Source organism: Jaculus jaculus, chromosome 1 (genome assembly GCF_020740685.1).
Source record: "Jaculus jaculus isolate mJacJac1 chromosome 1, mJacJac1.mat.Y.cur, whole genome shotgun sequence".
Taxonomy (NCBI): domain Eukaryota; kingdom Metazoa; phylum Chordata; class Mammalia; order Rodentia; family Dipodidae; genus Jaculus; species Jaculus jaculus.
The window spans coordinates 224501612-224523183 of NC_059102.1; the positions used below are offsets into that span (position 1 = coordinate 224501612).

Genomic DNA, 21572 nt, shown 5'->3' on the forward strand with positions numbered 1-21572 from the left:
GGTCTTGTGTAGGTAGGGTCAGGCACTGTGAGGTCATGGATATCCAGGCCATTTTGTGTCTGGAGGAGCACATTGTAAGGATTCCTACCCTTCTTTTGGCTCTCACATTCTTTCTGACACCTCTTCCTCAATGGACCCTGACCCTTGGAAGGTGTGATAGAGATATTTCTGTGCTGAGCACTCCTCTGTCCCGTGATGCCTTCTGAGTCATTCCAAGGTCACTGTCATCTGAAAAGAGAAGCTTCTCTAACCAAAAGTGAGAGTAGCATTAATATATAGGTATGAACATTAAGAGAAGTGCTTATGGGGCAATTTGGTGAGCATAGTATATGCATTTAGGCAGACAGCAGCAGATGTTACACCCCTAGGGCTCATGACTACCTCTGTTGTAGGTTTTCAGTATCAGGGATGTATTCCCTCCCATGGAGTGGGCCTCCAGTTAAATTAGAGAGCAGTTGGTTTTCCCCATAACAGACGTGCCACTATTGCACCAGTTGGCTCATTTGGCCTGGCTGGCCAAATAATATGAGAGACATTTTATTCATTTAATCCAAACACCATAGTCCTGGGGCCAGAAGCCCAAACAGGCCTATTGGAGCTCTGCTCAGGGCCTCAAGGCCATACCTAAGTGAGACCCAAGAGTGTGATCCCCTCCGCCTACAGCCTCTTCCACCCGTCCAGGCCTTGGCAGGGTTCATATTGTTGCCCCTTTGCATCCTACATCTGTGCCTAGGATTGGCCAGGGATCCTCACTGGCTTAGAGATCACTGCCATGCCCTCTCCTCAAGCCCCTCTCCCAGTCAGCAGTAGACTGTGCCTTGATCAGGGCCTGATCACTAGGAATCTGCCTATCAGGAGGAACCTGTCTGTTCTGAGATCTGCTGACTACTTCAGCGCCCATGTTAGTTTTGTCCCCTCGTTTTAGAGGGTGCCCAGGGGAAAGGCTTCACACTTGGGTATAGCCAAAAATAGGAGGCTAGATGTTCCTATAGCCGCAGATATTACCAAACTCTTAAATAAAATGAGATTCAGCCATGTGAACTTTCTTCTCAATGTACTGTGAGTTGGTGTCCAGTCTAGGCTACAGAGTGAATTGGCAGCCAGTCTGGGATACAGACTGAGTTCCAGGTCAGCCTGGGCTAGAGTGATTCCCTACCTCAAATAAACAACAACAACAAAATGCTGCTTCTGATAGTCTTGTCCAAGCCAGCTTCATCTTTTTTAGCTTTGAGGTAATTCATAGCACTGCCCTAACTTCCTATTACCTAAGAGACCCCAAGACTCAGTGTGCAAAGCCCCAGAGTCTGTGATTTTCTCCCCAGGCCAGAACAATGGGGAAAGGAGTGTCCACACTGTAGGCAAGCAGCAGCCCCAGAGCTGAGTCTGAGGCTCAGGGCGGGGTACTGCTTCTTGGGGGAAGTTCTGCATCATCCCTGAAGCATCTACAGTGTGGTACCAGGGTTGCCATAGCAACCTCCCATCTTGGCTGTTTTCATGAAGTGTGGTTCTCATCTATTGTTGCTTGGGAAAGTGATTCCTTCAGCTACTTAAATTTTTTTTTCAATTTTATTTATTTATTTATTTATTTATTTATTTATTTAAGAGAGAGAGAGAAGGCTGGGCGTGGTGGCGCATGCCTTTAATTCCAGCACTCGGGAGGCAGAGGTAGGAGGATTGCCATGAGTTCAAGGCCATCCTGAGACTACGGAGTTAATTCCAGGTCAACCTGGACCAGAGTGAGACCCTACCTCGAAAAACAAACAAAACGGGGGGGAGGGAGGGAGGGAGGGAGGGAGGGAGGGAGGGAGGGAGGGAGAGGCAGATAGAGACAATGTGTTCATCAGGGTCTTCAGCTACTGCAAATTAACTCCAGATGCATGTGCCACCATGTGCAGCTGGCTTACGTGGGTCCTGAGGAATCGAACCTGGATGAACCTTTGGCTTTGCAGACAAGTACCTTAACCGCTAAGCCATTTCTCCAGTCCCCTTAAAAAACTTTTTTTTTTTTTTAGGTAGGAGGTGGGTCTCACTCTAGCTCAAGTTGACCTGGAACTCACTATGTAGTCTTAGGGTGGTTGTGAACTCACAATGATCCTCCTATCTCTGCCTCCCTAGTGCTGGTGGGATTAAAGGCGTGAGCTACCATGCCAGCTCAAATTTTTAAAATATTTTATTTATTTGAGAGAAAGTAAAAGAGAAAGGCAGAGAGAGAGAGAGAGAGTGAGTATGGGCACACCATGGCTTCTAGACACTGCAAACAAATTCCAGACACATGTACCACTTTGTGCATCTGGCTTTATGTGGGTACTGAGGACTCTATCCTAGGCCTTCAGGCTTTGCAAGCAAGCACCTTTAACCTCTGAGCTATCTCCTCCTCCCCCAGTCACTGAGATATTTAAAAGCAATGTCCAGGGGTGGACATGCTCACACGCTTCCAGTAGCCACACAGCTAACAGAAAGGAACTCTAGAAAGAATGGCAAGAAGAGTCAGTGACTGTGGGTGGGCAGAGAGGGACCCCCTGGGCAGGCAGCCATAGCTTAGTCTCATCCCCTGGTTACTCTGCAGGAATGCAAACCCAATATTATAGGACAGTCAGAGTTGCTAAGAAAAGTTGACAGATGGATCTACATGTAAAATCTTTTTTTTTTTTTTTTTTTTTTTTTTGAGGTAGGGTCTCACTCAAGCCCAGCTGACCTGGAACTCACTCTGTAGTCTCAGGTTGGCCTCAAACTCACAGCAGTCCTCCTACCTCAGCCTCCAAAGTGCTGGGATTGAAGGTGTGCACCACCACACACCCTGCAGGGTTTTCTTTCTTTTTAACTTTTAATTTTTGTTTTTGGTTGTTTGAGGGAAGGTCTCACTCTAGCCCAGGCTGACTTGGAATTCACTAGGTAGTCTTACTTTGTCCTCCAACTCCCACTGTGAACTCCCAAGTGCTGTGAGTAAAGGTATGTGCCACCATGCCCAGCTAATCTTTCAATTTTTAAAAAACTACTTTGTTTATTTATTTATTTGTGAGGAGAGAGAGAGAGAAAGAGAAAGAAAGACAGAGAAAGAGAATGGGCGCGCCATGGCCTCTAGCCACTGCAAACTCCAGACACATGTGCTACCTTGTGCATCTGGCTTTACTGGGGAACCGAACCTGGGTCTTTGGCTTTGCCAACAAGCACCTTAAAGGCTTAGCCATTTCTCCAGCCCAATATTTAAATTAATTTTTATTTTGTTTTTAGTTTATCAAGGTAGGGTCTCCCTCTAGCCCAGACTGATCTGGAATTCACTATGTCATCTCAGGGTGCCCTTGAACTTGAGGTGATCCTCCTACCTCTGCCTCCCAAGTGCTGGGATTAAAGGCATGTGCCACCATGCCTTGCTTCTTTCAATTTTTTTAAGGAACCAATTCAAAATGTCAGGTGGGCACTATTACACAGGTTGTGCACTATACAATTTTGAGGACACCAGCTTTGTGTTAGTTCAAGGCACACTGCTCACTACAGCTATGAAGTGCCCATGAGTGGGTTGTCCCATCAGGGTCAAGTCTGGCTTATGGGTCAGTCGCTTGTTGATTCCATCTGTAAATAGTTCATCTAAGAAATGTAGCTAAGTAAGCTAGTGTACAACCATTCAATATAACCCACCAGAAAAGATGGTGGTGCGTGCCTGTCATCCCAGCACCCGGGGGTCTAAGGCAGGAGGATGACCAGCTTGAGGCCAGTCTGGGCTACAGGGTGAGACCCTGTCAAGCACAGAATAAATGATTAATAGTCAACAGAAGTCACTGATGTGACACGCTCACCACAGAGTGACAAGTGAGGAGCATGTAAGGATTGATAGAGTGTGTTTGTTTGACAGTAAGGATGTTTGCCTCTTTAAAGAGGCTAGAAGGCCAGCAGCGGTGGTGCACACCTTTAATCCCAGCACTTTTGAGGTGCAAGTAGGAGGATCTGTGAGTTTGAGCCCAGCCTGGCACTAAAGAGTTAATTCTAGGATAGCCTGGGACTAGAGTGAGATCCTACGTTAAACCCCCCCCCCCCCAAAAAAAAAAAAGTCTAGAAAGCTGAATCCAAAAAGTATGGCAGTCATTGCTCCTGAAAGGCCATTTTATTTATTTACTTTTTTGTGTTTTTTTGAGGTAGGGCTGACCTAGAATACACTATGTAGTCTCAAGGTGGCCTTGAACTCACAGTGACCCTCCTACCTCTGCCTCCCAAGTGCTAGCATTTTATTTTTTTTAAATGCTTATTTATATATTTATTTGTAAGCAGAAAGAGACAGAGAGAATGGGCATGCTGGGGCCTCCAGCCATCACAAATGAACTCCAAAAGCATGTGCCACTTTGTGCATGTGACTATGTAGGCACTGGAGAACTGAACCCAGGTCATTAAGCTTTGAAGGCAAGCACCTTAACTGCTGAGCTATCTCTCCAGCCTGTCTTTCTTTCATTTAAAAAATTTTTTTATTAACAACTTCCATGATTATAAAAAATACCCCATGGTGATACCCTCCCTCCCCCCACTTACCCCTTTGAAACTCCACTCTCCATCATACCCCCTCCCCATCTCAATCAGTCTCTCTTTTACTTTTGATGTCTTGATCTTTTCCTCCTCTTACGATGGTCTTATGCAGGTAGTATCAGGCACTGTGAGGCCATGGATATCCAGGCCATTTTGTGTCTGGAGGGAGCATGTTGTAAGGAGTCCTGCCCTTCCTTTGGCTCTTACATTCTTTCTGCCACCTCTTCCACATTAGACCCTGAGCCTTGGAAGATGTGATAGAGATATTGCAGTACTGAGCATTGTGCGGTCATTTCTTTCCAGCACCATGATACCTTCTGAGTCGTGCCAAGGTCACTGCCATTGGAAAAGAAAGATTCTCAACCAAAAGTGAGAGTAGCATTAATATATCTTTCTTTCTTTCTTGAGGTAGATTCTCACTCTAGCCCAGACTGACTTGGAACTCATAAAAAGTCTAGAGTATCTAAAACAATTTTGAGCAACAAAAATATGGCTGGTGGTATCACCATACCTGATTTTAACCTACACTACAGAGCCATAGTAACAAAAACAGCGTGGTACAAAAGCAGACATGTAGATCAATGGAACAGAATAGAGGACCCAGATATAAGTCCAGGTAGCTATAGCCACCTGATATTTGATAAAAATGCCAAAAATACTCATTGGAGAAAAGACAGCCTCTTCAGCAAATGGTGCTGGAAAAACTGGATATGTATCTGTAGAAGGATGAAAATATATTCTTCTCTCTCTCCATGCATAAGAATTAAGTCCATATGGATTAAAGACCTTAACATCAGACCGGAAACTCTGAAACTGCTAGAGGAAAAAGTAGGGGAAAACTTTCAACATATTGGTCTTGGCAAAGATTTTCTGAATATAACTCAAATTGCTCAGGCAATAAGAGCACAGGTTAACTGCTGGGACCTCATGAAATTACAACGATTTTGTACAGCAGGGGACACTGTGAATAAAGCAAAGAAGCAACCTACAGAATGGGAAAAACCTTTGCCAACTATACATCTGATAGAAGATTAATATCTAGGATATACAAAGAACTCAAAAAATTACACCAGGCGTGGTGGCACACGCCTTTAATCCCAGCACTTGGGATGCAGAGGTAGGAGGATCTCTGTGAGTTCGAGGCCACCCTGAGACTCCATAGTGAATTCCAGGTTGGAATTCACTGGGCTAGAGTGAGACCCTAACTCAAAAAAACAAAACAAAGAAGTTAAATAATAAGAAATCAAACAAGCCAATTAAAAAATGGGCCGGTTCGAGGCTCGGTTCCCCAGGTCCCATGTTAGCCAGATGCACAAGGGGGCGCATGCGTCTGGAGTTCGTTTGCAGAGGCTGGAAGCCCTGGTGTGCCCATTCTCTCTCTCTCCCTCTATCTGTCTTTCTCTCTGTGTCTGTCGCTCTCAAATAAATAAATAAATAATTAAAAAAATAAAAAATAAAAAAATGGGCTATGGAGCTAAATGGAGAGTTCTCAAAAGAAGAAACATGGATGGCATATAAGCATCTAAAAAAACGTTCTACATCCCTAGTCATCAGGGAAATTCAGATTAAAACTACATTGAGATTCCATCTCACTCCTATTAGATTGGCTACCATTATGAAAACAAATTACCATAAATGCTGGCAAGGATGTTGAAATAGAGGAACCCTTCTACACTGTTCGTGGGAATGCAATCTCGTCCAGCCATTGTGGAAATAAGTATGGAGACTCCTAACACAGCTAAAAATAGATCTACCATATGACCCAGCACTCCTTTCTCATTATCTTAGAGATACTTGCTCAACCATGTTTATTGCTGTTCAATTCACAATAGCTGGGAAATGGAACCAGCCTAGATGTCCCTTAACTGATGAGTGGATAATGAAGATGTGGCACATTTATACAATGGAGTTCTACTCAACAGTAAAGAAAAATGAAGTTATGAAATTTACAGGAAAATGGATGGATCTGGAAAGGATTATACTAAGTGAGGTAACCCAGGCCTAGAAAGCCAAGTATTGCATGTTCTTTCTCATATGTGGATCTTAGCTACAGATAATTGGACTTCTGTGTGAGTAGGAAGAAAACTCAGTATCAAAGGCCAGTAAGCTATAAAAGAGATATGAAGGGAAGAGAAAGGAAGAAAGGGGGTACTTAATAGGATGGTATTGTATATATGTAAGTAGAAGACTAGATTAATGGGGGTGAAAAGGCCCAAGTGAGGTCAGAGGAAGAGACTGAGTAAAGGAAAGGTGCAGGAAGGGCTAATCAAAATCTAAGAAGATATAAATAAATCATATGGAAACCTACTGTTTGGGACAATGGAACACTCAGGAGCCATAGATTGTAGCTAGAAATTTTTCAGTGCCAGGGATGGGATATCCTCCAGTGAGTTGTTGGCCAGGGAGGTCCCTGATGCCCCCAAAACATTATAGGCCATTGCTGAGGCCCTTGGTTTTCCACCAGGAACAGATGGTAAGACCCTATTGCTGAAGACTCCACATATTTGGGCTGCAAGATCACTGAGAAATCCTGCTGGAACTGAGCTGATAACCTCCTCCATGTAGACCAGCTGACAGAAAGCTGAAAGAAGCCATGTTGCATGCAGTTCAAGGGGAGAAAGAGAAATCACCAATGAAGATACTCAACAATGGACACTGCAAGCCTTATAATTGGCCAGCCAGGCCAAGTGAGCCAATAGGTGCAATAGTGGCACGTCTGTCATTGTGGAAAACAACTGCCCTCTAATTGGACTGGAGGCCTGCTCCATGGGAGGGGATACATCCCTGATACTGAAATCTTAATACAGGGGTAGTCACGAGCCCTAGAGGTGTAACGTCTGTTGCTGCCTGGATAAATGTATATACTATGCTTATCAAACTGCTCAGTAAGCACTTCTCTTAATGTTCATACCCTTATATTAATGCTACTCTCACTTTTGGTAGAGAATCTTCTCTTTTCAGATGACAGTGACCTTGGGACGACTCAGAAGGCACCATGGTGCTGGAAAGAAGTGACAGGAGCACTGCAATATCTCTCACACTTTCCAGTGATCAGGGTCTATTTCGGAAGAGGTTGCAGAAAGAATGTAAGAGCCAAAGGAAGGGTAGGACTCTTTACAACATGCTCCCCCCAGACACAAAATGGCCTGGATATCCATGACCTCACAGTGCCTGACACTACCTACACACGACCATCATAATAGGAGGAAAAGATCATGACATCAAAATAAAATATAGACTGATTGAGAGGGGGAGAGGATATGATGGAGAATGGAGTTTCAAAGAAGAAAGTCGGGGGGGACAGAGGGCATTACCATGGGATATTTTTTATAATCATGGAAGTTGTTAATAAAAAAATTTGTAAAGAAAAAAAAAGATGCTTACTTGCAAATGCTGTGGGCCTGGGTATAATTCCGCAGCCACTCCATAAAGCTGGACACAAAAAGTGGTGCATTTGTCTGGTATTTGTTTGGAAGAGGGCCTAGTACACTCATGTGGAAATAAAAAATACTTTTTGATTTTGTGTTTGGTTGAAAGTTTTGTGTGATACTGCTGTGTGCTCATGGCTGTAAGCGTTGTCTTGAGCACCTGCCTTTATGTTTTGGGATTTAGCAAAGATTTGGAGTGTCCCTTGACTGTGCACATCCTCCATGGCTTGGCATGTCACCAGAAGTGACCTCATACATGGGAACTGCTGGGGACGAGCCAAGGAGCAAAGAAAGACACGCTAGTGTCTGCCTCAGCTCTCTTGGCTTTCCCGGAAAGCCCCATGGTGAACTGTTGGCCCTGGTTTTCAAGGGGCCTCCTCCCCGCCCCCTGCCTTACCACTGCCTGGCAGCTCCCCAGTGCCCCGGCCCAGGAAGACAGAAGAGCTGTCTGCAAGGTTCCCATAGGACCCCAGATCACACCCTCTTCATTCTCAGGGTACCTGAGCAACTGCCTCTTGTGAAGGTCACACCAGGCACTGGGACACAAGTGTACCCATGCTGGAGAGGCTTCCAGAATGGCGGGGGTTGGGGGTTTCATGTCAGCCAGCCACAGCAAACTATTGCTTAACCCAGCTGAGAGAGTTCTGTCTGAAGCTGGATCTTGTGCCCAGGAACCAGGGTGTGGCCTAGCCAGTTCTCCAGCGCCCCTCTCTCCCAGGGGACTCCTCCTGGTGGCTCCAGTAGTCCCTTAGCTATGGCCCCTCACTCTAGTCCCATTCTCCATCTTGACACACTTTTTTCTCTCCTCGCTCTCTGATCACCGCTGACACCTGCCACATTCCTCAATCTAGCAATGACAGGGTCTGGGCACATGCATAACTTATGGAAGCCACCTTTCAGCACACTTCAAATGATCTAGAGAATCTTCTAAGAGAATCAGGTCAGTGCTGAGCTGTGAGCCCTGCAGCCCGCTGCCTCTTGTTTCTTAATGAGTGGCTGACCTTTTTCAGCTCTCATTTTGTCATTCTTCTGTGGGTTACTATGGAGAGGGCGCAGGGAGACTATTTTGAGGACACCCATCCCCAGGGCAGGGATGGTAGGAGGCATTTCCCCCAGGCAGGAAGGTTCTCTGGAGCTGGACCTCCCTTCCAGCCCCAGATATGCCCCAGATCACAGGGTGTCAGGAGCCCACAGAAGGGCTGGGCAAATTTGGGAAACACAAGTGTTCCCTGGGGTTAGTCAGCAGTGGAGTAAGAAATACACATGTGGCCATGGCTGGCTTCGTAGCATGCACCTTGCTGAAGATGTATAGGTCCCCTTCCCACTCCACCACAGGAAAGTTCCCTGGTGGGGACAGGATGGAGCAGGGGGCAGGAGAGTGTGCCTGAGGCAGCCTGGGGTCAGTAAAGAGTGTGGCTTTTTTTTTTTTTTTTTAATTTGTGTATATATGTGTGTGTGTTTGTATTTTTTCTTTTAAAATATATTTATTTATTTATGTGAGAGAGCCAGACAGACACAGAGAAAGTGAGTGAGAGAGAGGCTGGAGAGATGGCTTAGCAGTTAAGGTGCTTGCCCGCAAAGCCGAAAGACCCAGGTTTGATTCCCCAGAACTCACATAATCCAGATGCACAAGGTAATGCATGTATCTGGAGTTAGTTTGCAATGGCTAGGGGCCCTACCATGCCCATTCTCTCTCTTCCTCTCTTTCTCTCACTCTGCCTCCTCCTCTCTTTCCCTCCTCCTCTGTGTAAAATAAATAAATAAATAAAATTTAGAAACAGGAAAAGAAAGTCAGTGAGAGAGAATGGATGCCCCTGGGTCTCCCACTGCAAATGAATTCCAGGTGTATACACTACTTTGTGCACCTGGCTTTACATGGGTTCTGGGGAATTGAACCTAGGCTGTCAGGTATAAAGCAAGTGCCTTTAACTGCTGAGCCATCTTTCCAGCTCCTAACTTTCCTTTTATTTATTTATTTTTCTTTTTGGTTTTATGAGGAAGGGTCTTGCTCTAGCTCAGGCTGATCTAGAATTCACTTTGTAGTCTCAGGTTAGCCTAGAATGTATAGCACTCCTACTTTTGCTTTTCAAGTGCTGGGATTAAAGGTATGTGCCACCATGCCTCAACTTTACTTCTTTTTTTTTTTTTTTTTTTTTGTTTTGTTTTTCAAGGTAAAGTCTCACTCTAGCCCAGGCTGACCTGGAATTCACTGTGTAGTCTCAGGTCGGCCTTGAACTCAGTGATCCTCCTACCTCTGCCTCCCAAGTGCTGGGATTAAAGGTGTACAACACCACATCCAAACCAACTTTACTTTTGAGACCGTTTGTCACTGAACTCATTAATTTAGTTAGACTAGCCAGCCAGACCCAAGGATCCCTTGTACTGTCACATCCAGCTTTTATGTAGGTGCCCAGAATCTAAATGCAGTTCCTTGTGCTTGTGCAATACTGAGTTGCACTGAGCCGCTCTCCCTAGCTTCTCAAAAGCCCAGTAAGCCGGGCATGGTGGCACACTCCTTTAATCCTAGCACTCGGGAGGCAGAGGCAGGAGGATCACCATGAGTTCAAGGCCAGCCTGAGACTACACAGTGAAATCCAGGTCAGCATGGGCTACAGCGAGACCTTACCTTGAAAAGCCAAAAAAAAAAAAAAAAGAGTGAAGGAAGCCTGTGTCCCCCATGAATGGGGCATGTGTGACTTCTACTCAAATAGGACATCATGAAATGAGGCCAAGGGTCTGTGGAGGCCGGGAAAAGAGCTAATTGATTATCTTGGGGTACATACTCAGTGGCGGGGGGGGGGGTTTCATGTAAATCTCTAACAATTTTGAGGCCTCATGCTGGGGACCACATGGAGGTACTCAACCTATAACCCTGTAGCTGCTGGTCACAAGAGAGGGCCAGCTGGACCTTGAGCCCAGTCCATCTGTCTACACTCAAACCAAGACTCTACTACCAAAAACCGCCCGGCTGAGCCCTTCTTGAATGCTTGCCCCTTTTAAATCCAGGGCAGTGCCTGCCACTTCACCCCCATGGTGTTCCAGTGAGTGACCTGTTCCCAGCAGTGGTGGCTAGGACCAAGGAGAGAATGAAGCCAGTATCTCTAAGCAGGTGATTTGAGAACCCAGATTCCACCAGGCCTGAGGAGGCCAATCAGGGCAGGAGCCAGATGGGCATCTTTCAGCAGCACCGGCAGGCAGCTTTGAGGCTCAGAGCATGTTCAGGGTGTGGGGCTTTGAATGAGATATACCCCAGAGCCTCATGTGTTGTGAATACTTGGTCCCCAGCTGGTAGCAATGTGGGAGATGGAACCTTGCTGGAGAAGGTGTGTCACTGGGGATAGACCTTGAGCTTTATTATTAGCCCAGCTTGACAGCATTAGCAAGCTCACTCTTACTGCAAACTCCCAGCTGCTGTGATGCCCAGCCTCTGCTCTGACTTGCTTTCCCTGCCCTGATGAAACTCTCCAGCCCCTGTACCCGCCCTCGCTGAGACAGTAAGCTAAATAAACCCTTTCTCTCATGAGCCACTTCTGGTTGGGTATCTGTCCCAACATAAGGGCCTTTGGGCTCTGCAGACTCCATAGTCCTGTCACTCAAGGCCTCTGCTTCCATTCTCTGTGACATGCCAACATTTGCTGCAGAGCTGAGCTGTCCCTCTGCAAACCAGTCCACAGGACCTGTAACCTGCTCTCTGTCCACTGTTGTCACTCCTCTCCGAGCCCTCAGCTCAGTGCCACCTCCCCCAGGGAAGCCCTAGTGGACGCCTGGTCGGATACAAGGTTGTTGATCTCTCATAGAATCTGTGGACTTCTCTGTACGGCGTGGGGCAGGCTGAGCATGCACTTTTTGAGAGTAGACTGGGTCTGACCCTGAGTCCCCCAACTTTTTTTTGTTGTTTTTGTTGAGGTAAGGTCTCGTTTTAGCCCAGGCTTACCTGGAACTCACTATGCACTCCCTGGCTATGAATCCCCAACTTCTGTCAGTGCCTGGCACATGCTCCAGAAGCACCTGCCTGCACTCACCCTTGCAGATTTGGCTCAGCAGAAGACCTGTGGACACAGGCCCAGACCTGTCTTTCTGGCCTGCCTGCTGGAGACCACAGACCTGCCTGCCTGGGACTCAGTCACTACTGCAGAACCAGGTGCTGACCTGAATCTAGGATCCCGGTTTCCCTGGCCTGGAATGGAGGCATCTATACTTCCAAAATACTCATGGATCCTTGCTCAGAGGACCAAGGGCCTGAGCATCAGAGCGTGACAGTGACACGACAGCTTACCAAGTGAGCCCAGGCTGTCTGTCACTCCAAGTCTGTGTGCTCTATTTAGGTACAGAAAAAAGCAGTTCACAGAGCCAGTGGCAGGGGTGAGGTAATAAGAACACAGGGTTCCACCCCTGGCAATGCTCCCTGATCCTTAATTAAGCCCTTAATGTCCATTTTGCCTATGAATAAATTGAAGCTCAGAGAGGTTAACCTGCCTGAGGACACCTAGCTCAGGACAAATGAAGGGGCATTAGAACCCATATGTAACTAGGGCTGGCCAGGGGTGGGGATGCCCTTTAACCCTGTGCCACTGGGAGCCTGGTCATGGTCTTGACTAGTCACTGTAGAGACCTTTCTTGCTCTGTGCTGGGGTCTGCCCTACCATTGTATCCTCCTGCTCTCTACTCCAACCATCCAAGCCCAGCTGTGTTGGAAACTTCTCATCCCCATTCTCATTCTCAGTTGGGTGTATGAAGGACACAGATTCCCAGGCTGGTCTAGAACTCCTTCTACAGTAGTCCATGTAGGCCCTGGACAGGAAGACTGTCACAGCCAGGTGGAGGAACACACTGTCCTTTCTTGAGAAGCCAGAGGATGGGGCTGGCCTCTCAAAGGGTATCATAACCTGCTGTCTGGTTGCCATGTGAAAGCCAGCCCCTCTCATAGGCCCCTGAGTTCCAGCGCTGGGCATCAAGAGACCTGGGTTCAAATCATAGCTCAGTTCATTTCTACCCTGTGACCGCAGGTTTGAGCGGAGAATAGGGATCAAGGGAGAGAGACCTGGAGGCTGAGTGGCCTTCAGGGAAAGGACTTCTGACAGAGCTGTGGGTCTGAAGGAAGCTTCAGCCTGGGAAAACACAGCCTGTTTCTTTAAGGTCCCCTGTGAGAGAGCAGGGGGTGGGGATGTCGTGCCATGAGTAAATGGGTCCAAGGTCAGCTGATATCACCTGTGGAGATTTAGAACTGGCTGAGGCAGGTGTCTGAAAAGTCCCAAGGGCATTCCTGGACAAGAGGCTTCCTGCCTGCAGCCTTCTCCCTCCATGGCTTTGCATCTGGAAGGCGAGCTCCTCCTCACAGCACATGGGAGGTTTAGTTCTAACAGTGTGTGTGGGGGGTGGGGGGAGATTAGTCTCTCTATCTCAGGTTTCCTAAAATGTGAACAAACACACCACCCATTTCTCATGGTTGTTAAGTATTTAACAAACTAAGCTGGGAGTGGTTGAGTAGGCCTGAAATCCCAGCACTTGGGAGGCTGAGTCAGGGGCATTCCCACAATTCAAAGCTAGCATGGGCTAGAGTGAGGTCCTACCTCACAATACCCCAACCTTAAAAAAAAAAAAAAGCACATTTAAAGTCAGTCATGGTGGCACAGGCCTGTCATTCCAGCTACTTGGAAGGCTGAGGCAAAAGATCACAAGTTCAAGGTCTGCATGGGCTACTATAGAGGGAGTCCAAGAGCAGCCTGGGAAACTCAGTGAGACTTGTCTCAAAATAAAAGTTTTTAAAAAGTGGGGAGGGGCTGGAGAGATGGCTCAGCTGTTAAAGGGACATGCCTGCAAAGCGTGACAGGCTAGGTTTGATTCCCCAGTATCTACATAAAGCCATATGCACAAAATGGCACATGCATCTAGAGTTTGTTTGCAGTAGCAAGAGGCCCTGGAATGCCTCTCTCTCCTTACAAATAAAAAGTAAAAAATGGGCTGGAGCAATGGCTTAGTTAAGGCATTTGCCTGTGAAGCCGAAGGACTCAGGTTCAATTCCCCAGAACCCACATAAAAAAGGTGGCACATGCGTCTGGAGTTAGTTTGCAGTGGCTGGAGGCCCTGGAGTGCCCATTCTCTCTCAAACAAATAAATAAAATATTTTTAAAATACTAAATAAAAATTAAATAAAAAAATAAGCAAGCCATGCATGGTAGTGCACGCCTTTAATCCCAGCACTCGGGAGGCAGAGGAAGGAGGATCGCAAGTGCCTTAACTGCTGAGCAATCTCTCCAGCCCATCACAGACTTTTAAAAAATTTAATTAATTTCTTTGAGAGAAAAAGACAGACATAGATAGATAGATGATAGATAGATAGATGATAGATAGATAGATAGATAGATAGATAGATAGATAGATAGAGAGTGAGTGTACCAGAGCCTCTAGCCATTGCAAAGGAAACTCCAGATGCATGCTCCACCTAGTGCATTTGGCTCTATGTGGATACTGGAGAATTGAAACTGAGTCTATAGGCTTTGCTGGCAAGTGCCTTAAATGCTAAGCCATCTTTCCAGCCCCCTAGTCATGGGCTTTTGACTAGGTTTTCAGTACCAGGCATGTATTCCTTCCCATGGAATATGCCTCCAGTCAGTTAGAGAGCAGCTGGTTTCCACTGTAACAGACATGCTACTATTGCACCATTTGACACATTTGGCCTGGGTTGGTCAATCTTTTTGTTTTGTTTATTTTTTTGAGGTAGGGTCTCACTCTAGCCGAGGCTGACCACTATGTCATCTCAGGGTATCCTTGAACTCACAGCAATCCTCCTTCTTCTGCTTCTGGAGTGCTGGGATTAAAGGTGTGCACTGTCCTGCCCAGCCTGGTTGGTCAATATTAAGGCTTGTAGGGTCCACTACTATTTAACACCACTGATGACCTCTCTCTTCCATAGAGCTGCATGAAGTGTAGCTCTTTCTAGATTTTTGTCAGCTGGTCTTACAGGGAGGTTTTCAGCTCAGCTCCAGCTTGATTTCTCAATGACCTGCAGCCCAAGCATGTGGAATCTTCAGCAATAAAGTCTTACCATCTAGTTCTGGTGGGCAACCAAGAGCCTTGGCAATGGCCTGTAACGTTTTGAGAGCATCAGGCACCTCTCTAGCCAACAACCCATTGGTAGGTATCTCACCCTTGGCACTGAAAGTGGTCATTAATTCTGAAGGAGGATCAGGACCTTTGCAGTGACAGTTAAGGAAGAAGTGCACAAATCACAGAACTGAACTTTTTTTTTTTTTTTTTGAAAAACAACATTTATTTCTGTAAACTGAGTGCCAGAGATGGTGTTCAGAATCCCAGTACAAGCAGCCTTCTTCCCAACATGAAGGAGCGAGGAGGGATGGAGCAAGAACGCTACCACGCATGTGTGCTCACAAGGAACCAAGCCAATCTCATCTTTCGTTAAAAGCCAAACAAAGCGATCCTTTTGAATTGGTGGAGCTGACCTACGACTCCGGCCTCACACTTTCTGGGTGCTGTGAGGCGCACCACGCCAGCCTCGCTGTTTACAGGGAACTCTGTGTAGAAATGTACATTCTACCCAGCATCCCTGTACCGGGGAGCCCTTGAGGTTGACCCTGAACTTCTCCTCCTGCCACACCTTGACTCAGATCTTCCTTGTACTTCAAAAGAAAAGGTAGTTTCAGACCACAAGGCAGAGCCACTGCCAGGCAGGTTTTAAGGCAAATTTTGTCACTTCTAACTCGGTCCACATCAAACCTAAACTTTTCACCACCGAGCAATACTGTCTCTGCTGGAAGTGCAGCTTAGGTGACTCTGAATAGGGGTGGGGTGCAGGGTCTGGAGCCAAGTCTCGGAGGTCTGGGGGGGCAGGTGTGAGCTCAGGAAGGCTGCAGGTGGCTCCTGGCACAACAGCCAGCTTAGCAGTAAGTAGGAGGCCATGGAAAATGGGGATGGCACCAGGGCCACTTCCCAGCAGCCACGGAGGCCAGGATGGTTCACAGTAGACAGGCCACAGTGAGCGTAAGGGAAATGCCAGACCAGGACCCACCAACGCAGGCACCTGGAATGTGATGGCACACATGACCTTGGCACCAAAATTATTTTTCTTTAGAATGAAAGAGGGGGGGCGCTAGATCAAAGAAAAATGTTTCATGAGCTTTGTGAGACAGGCCAGGGCAGGGGCATGAGGGAGGCAGAGGGGGGGGCTAGGGCCACAGGCACAGGTGGCGGCCAGTACCGCTCAGCACTTCTCCCTTCCCTGGAGGGCTGGTGTCGTGGCCCCTTCCCCGAGGAGCAGGCAGATGGCTTGGCAGGGGCACAGGGCTGGGGCTACTCAGTCTGGGCATCGTAATTGGCTCCTCCAGCCTTCTTCAGCTCACTTTTGATAAAATCTTCCTCCAGCTCCTTCCGATCGCTGATCACAAACTCCTTTGCGAAATTCTGCAAAGACAAAGGGAAAGGCAGAGGTCCCGTGAGGGAGGAGGGGACAGTTCCACAAGGGCTGCTCGGGCCCCAAGAAGGGAGGTCCTGGGGTCAATACATCCACAAAGGATCAAGATGAAAATAGCCGCAGAGCTGGGTGCCAAAAAGTGACAGGCTAGAGAGCAGAAAAGCAGGGACACTGTCCTCCCACCATTTAGGACACAGGCTGGGGCTAGACGTGGATGTGCCTCCTGCCCTTTGTTTCCTGTCTATGCTACCTTGGGCAAATCCCTTTCAATGTTCTCTGATTAACCCATGGAGGCTGGGTGTGGTGGTGCACACCTTTAATCCTGGCACTCAGGAGACAGAGGTAGGAAGATCACTGTGAGTCTGACACAAACAAAAGTCATGGAGAAGAGCAGAGGGTAAGAGCAGATGAAATCAGCAAGGCAGACGGATGTGTTAGCAAATGTTTAACATGGAGACAGGTTAAAGGGGGAGAAGTCTGGCAGAGGAGGGAGGAGGAGAAAAAGCTAGGCATGGTGGTACATGCCTGTGATCCCAATACTTGGGAAGCTGAAGCAGGGGAATTGTCATGAGTTTGAGGTCAGCCTGGGCTACATAGTGACACTTTATCTTAAAAATCACAAAGGTGGCCTGGAGAGATGGCTTAGAGGTTAAGAAGTTTGCCTGTGAAGCCAAAGCCAGGTTTGATTCCCCAAGACCCATGTAAGCCAGTTTCACAAGGTGGTGAGAGCATGTGTCTGGAATTTGTTTACAGTGGCTGAAGGCCCTGGCGTGCCCCCTCTCTCTTTCTCTCTCTTTCTGCCTCTTTCTCTCTCTCTAAAAGAAATAACTTTTTTAAAAGATCACAAAGATGGGCTGGAGGGATGGCTTAGTGGTTAAGGCACCTGCCTGAGAAGCCTAAGGATCCAGGTTCAATTCTCCAGATCCCACGTAAGCCAGATACACATGATGATGCACGCATCTGGAGTTTGTTTGCAGTGGCTGGAGGCCCTGGTGCACCCATTCTCTCTCTCTCTCTCTCTCTCCCCCTTCTCTCTAATAAATAAATAAATAAATAATAAAATATTTTTAAAAATCACAAAGGTGAAGCCAGGTGTGGTGGTGCATAGCTTTAATCCCAGCACTTGGGAGGCAGAGGTAGGAAGATCACCATGTGTGAATTCCAGGTCAGCCTGGGCTAGAGGGAGACTTTACCTCGAAAACAGCAAGAACAACAACAAAAATCTGTAGGGTGTGGGAAAGTGGTGGTGCATACCTTACTCCCAGCATTCACAGGCTATCCTGGGCTACACAAGACCCTGTCTCAAACACACCCCATTATTAAGTGTGTATGTGTACCACGTTCTGCGGTACTGTGGCCAGACCACAGCACCAACTGTAATCCCCAAGCCTTTAGCTTTGGCCTGGCAAGTGGAGCTGCCTGAGAGACAGGAGAGCACACAGGGCCACGTGAGCACCTGCACAGGGACTTGCACAAGCACGATCTCAGCGGCCAAAGTGCTCATCAACCGATGAGAAGAGACACAAGATGTGGCTTCCCATGGGCATGAAAAGGAGTGCAATTCTGATGCCTGCTGCAACATGGATGAACTACTCAGAACAGGATGCTGAGTGCGAGAAGCCAGACGTGAGGTCACCACTGCCTGAGGGTCACCGATGCAAAATGCCCCCCAGATGGCAAATTGATACAGACAGAAGGAAGATTCACGGTGACCAGGGGCTACCAATGGGAGCAGGAAACGACAGAAATGTTCTAAAGTTGGATGCGGTCAAGGCTGCACAACTGCACATTTACTAGAAGCCATGAACTGTGCACATGGATGAGTTAGTTCTGTGGTGGATAATTTAAAGCTGCTTTAAAAAAATATCCTAAAAGGTTGGGCATGATGGTACACACCTTTAATCTCAGCACTCAGGCAGAGGTAGGAAGATAGATGTGAGTTTGAGGCCAGCCTGGGCTAGAACAAGACATTTTTTAAAAAACAAAAGAAAGAAAGAAAGAAGACAAAAAAAGGCAGGAGAGATGGCTTACTGGCTAAGGCACTTGCCTGTAAAGCCAAGGAACCCAGGTTTGATTCCCCAGTACCCACGTAAAGCCAGATGCACAATGTGATGCATGCATCTGGAGTTCATTTACAGTGGCTAGAGGTCCTAGCACATGCATTCTCTATTTACCTCTTTCTCTCTCCATTAAATAAATGAATAAAATTTTAAAAAACCACAAGCAAGGCAGAAGCAAACAAGACAGCAGAATGTAGTAAGCCATACTGAGAGCCCACCTAACAAACAAAACCTGTGCTAGGAAGATGACTCAAGGGTAAAGTACCTTTATCTAATCCCAGCATACCTCCAGCGACAAGAGAGGCACACACAGCAGAACCCTGAAGCTCGTGGGCTCACAGTTGGGAACAAGACAGAGACTCTGTCTCAGGCTGGAAAGATGGCTCAGTGGATAAGGAACTTGCTTGCAAAACCTGATGGTCTGGGTTTGATTCTCCAATACCCACGTAAAGCCAGATGCACAAGTGGCATATGTGTCTGGAATTCGTCTGCAGTGGCTAGAGGCCCTTGCATGCTCTCTCTCTCTCTCCTTGCAAATAAAAAAGAGAGAGAGAGAGAGACCTTGCCTTAAGATGAAAGGTAAGGATCGACACCCAAAAGTTATCCTCTAACCTCCACACATGTGCTATGATATGCGCGTGCACACACGCATGCACACGTGCTCTCAAACTATAAAACAAAAGCAGCCCCAAACTTAGAGACATGTTTAAAACAAAACAAACAACAACAACAACAACAAAAACCAGTATATAACTACTTCTAAGTTACACAGAGGTGTGTGACCAAGGAGCCACGTTCCCTCTGAAGGAAAACAAAGTGACTCCAACATGGTGGGTAAGTCACCATGCACGTGACACCCTTTTGAATTAGCCCCAGCAGGCGTCCTCTTCCCTTGATGCCCACAGAAGACAGAATGCAAGGGGATTTTGCTGAGGACATGTTTTTATTGTCACTGTCTACAGAGGCCAACACAAGTCCTCCAGGGAACCCATTATTGTGGAAAACCCCAAGGATGCAGGTCACATGTCCCAAAGATCTCAGGGGAACAGCAGAGTTTGAGTCCCACCTGCCTCACCCTGCAATATTTTCCTTTTCTGATGACCAAGACAGGCCTTTATACATTCCCAAAGCTACAATAGCTGGTGGGGTCCCATGAAACCAGACCCCAGATTTTCTGACTCGCTACCTCATTCACAGGTTAGCCCAGCTGGGGCTGATGCATCTGGCCCCACTGCCCTCAACCCTTGAACAAGAGGCCTGGCCATGGCTCTGCCATTTGGCACAATCCACTATAAGCGCCTGCTGCCCAGAACGTGAGTGCAGAGGTGTGGATAGATGGCAGCAAGGGCATGCTCTTCAGCATCCTCCTATCTCCCCACAGCACTGACTGTAGCAAGAAGGCCATGAGAGGTCATCTCCTCTCACCCCTTAGCCCACAGGAGGGGAAATTGAGGCTCCAGGAGCAATACCCCATCCCTCAGCTTTCCATCCTAACACCTGGGTCCACTTACCAGTCCTCCAACCTCCCTTCACTCCTCCTAGGATTTAGCCACCCCCTGTGCATCCTTAGTGCTTGGGAGTTACTCCTGACCCCTCCAAACAAGGTGGCCCCATCTCCACTCAACCGACCCTACCATGGACGCCCACCTATCACCTTGTGGACAGTAGGGCCATGTGAATGCCCAAGTGATAGTGGCTGTCCTCACCCTAACTAGGGGTGGCATCTGCTCCTTCCTGAGGACCCCCATGGGGAGGAGCTAGCAGGTGCTACTTGACATATCTCAGACAACCCTGAAGGCCTCCAGGCTCCAAATCCTCTCGGGTACAGATTCTACAAAATGACTGATTTGGAGCTGGCGGGATGGCTTAGCAGTTAAGGTGCTTGCCTGTGAGGTCTAAGGACCCTGTTTCAATTCCCAGTACCCATGTAAGCCAGATGCTCAAGGTAGTGCATGCGTTTGGAGTTTGTAGTGGCTAGAGGCCCTGGTGCACCCATTCTCTTTGTTTGCCTCTTTCTCTCTTAAATAAATAAATAAAATATTTTTTAAAAACATGACTTGGAGCTGGGCGTGGTGGCACACACCTTTAATCCCAGCACTTGGGAGGTAGAGGTAGGAGGATCACCATAAGGTCAAGGCCACCCTGACACTACACAGTGAATTCCAGGTTAGCCTGGACTACAGTGAAATCCTACCTTGAACAACCCCCCCCCCAAAAAATAAAAACAACAACCATGACTTGGGCTGGAGAAATGGCTTAGCAGTTAAGGTGTTTGCCTGTGAAGCTGACAGACCCAGGTTCAATTCCCCAGTACCCATGTAAGCCAGATGCATATGGGGGCACATGCATCTAGAGTTCGTTTGCAGTGGCTGGAGGCCCTGGCATGTCTATTCTCTCTATATCTGCCTCTCTCTCTCTCTCAAATAAATAAATAAAACATTTTTTTTTTAAAAAAAAGGACTTGAAGCCAACTTCAGGGGTTGGGGAGATGGCTTAGCTATTATGCGCACTTGCTTGCAAGGCCTGAGGGCCTGAGTTGAATTTCCCAGTAACCATGTAAAAGCCAGATGCACAGAGTGGCACATGTGTCTGGAGTTCAGCTTCAGTGGCAAGAGATCCTGGCAAGCATATTTCTCTCCTCTGCTTTCTCCTCCCAAATAAATAATAAACAAATAAAAGTATTTTTAAATTTTATTTATTTATGAGAGACAGAGAGAGAGGGAGAAAGGCAGATAGAGAAAGAATGGACATGCCAAGTCCTCCAGCTGCTGTAAATAAACTCCAGACACATGCACCACTTTGTTCATCTGGCTTACATGGGTCCTGGGGAATTGAACCTGGATCCTTTGGCTTTGCAGGCAAGCGCCTTAACTGGTACGCCATCTCTCCAGCCAAATAAAAGTATTTTTAAAAACAACTTGAGGGGCTGGGGAGATGGCAGAACTGTTACGGGTGTTTGATTGCACAGTCTGACAGTGTAGGTTCAACTTCCCAATACCCATGTAAAGCCAGACACAAAGTGGCGTATGTGTCTGGAGTTCACTTACAGTGGTGAGTGGCCCTGGCACACACATATTCTCTCTCTCTCTCAAATAAACAAAAAAAAAAAAAAAATTAAGAGATGGGGACATGGCTTAGTGATTA

The 21572-nt window shown here is 47.2% G+C and overlaps 1 protein-coding gene across 1 annotated transcript in view; it reads right to left on the reverse strand.

Moving 5' to 3' along the window:
• Positions 1–15718: 15718 nt before the first annotated feature.
• Positions 15719–21572, reverse strand: part of Cotl1 (coactosin like F-actin binding protein 1) — a 52394-nt gene continuing 46540 nt past the window's right edge. The window contains exon 4 of the mRNA XM_004666037.2: positions 15719–16358. Coding sequence (XP_004666094.1) covers positions 16248–16358 — 111 coding nt within the window. The 3' untranslated portion in view covers positions 15719–16247. The remainder of the gene's footprint in view (positions 16359–21572) is intronic.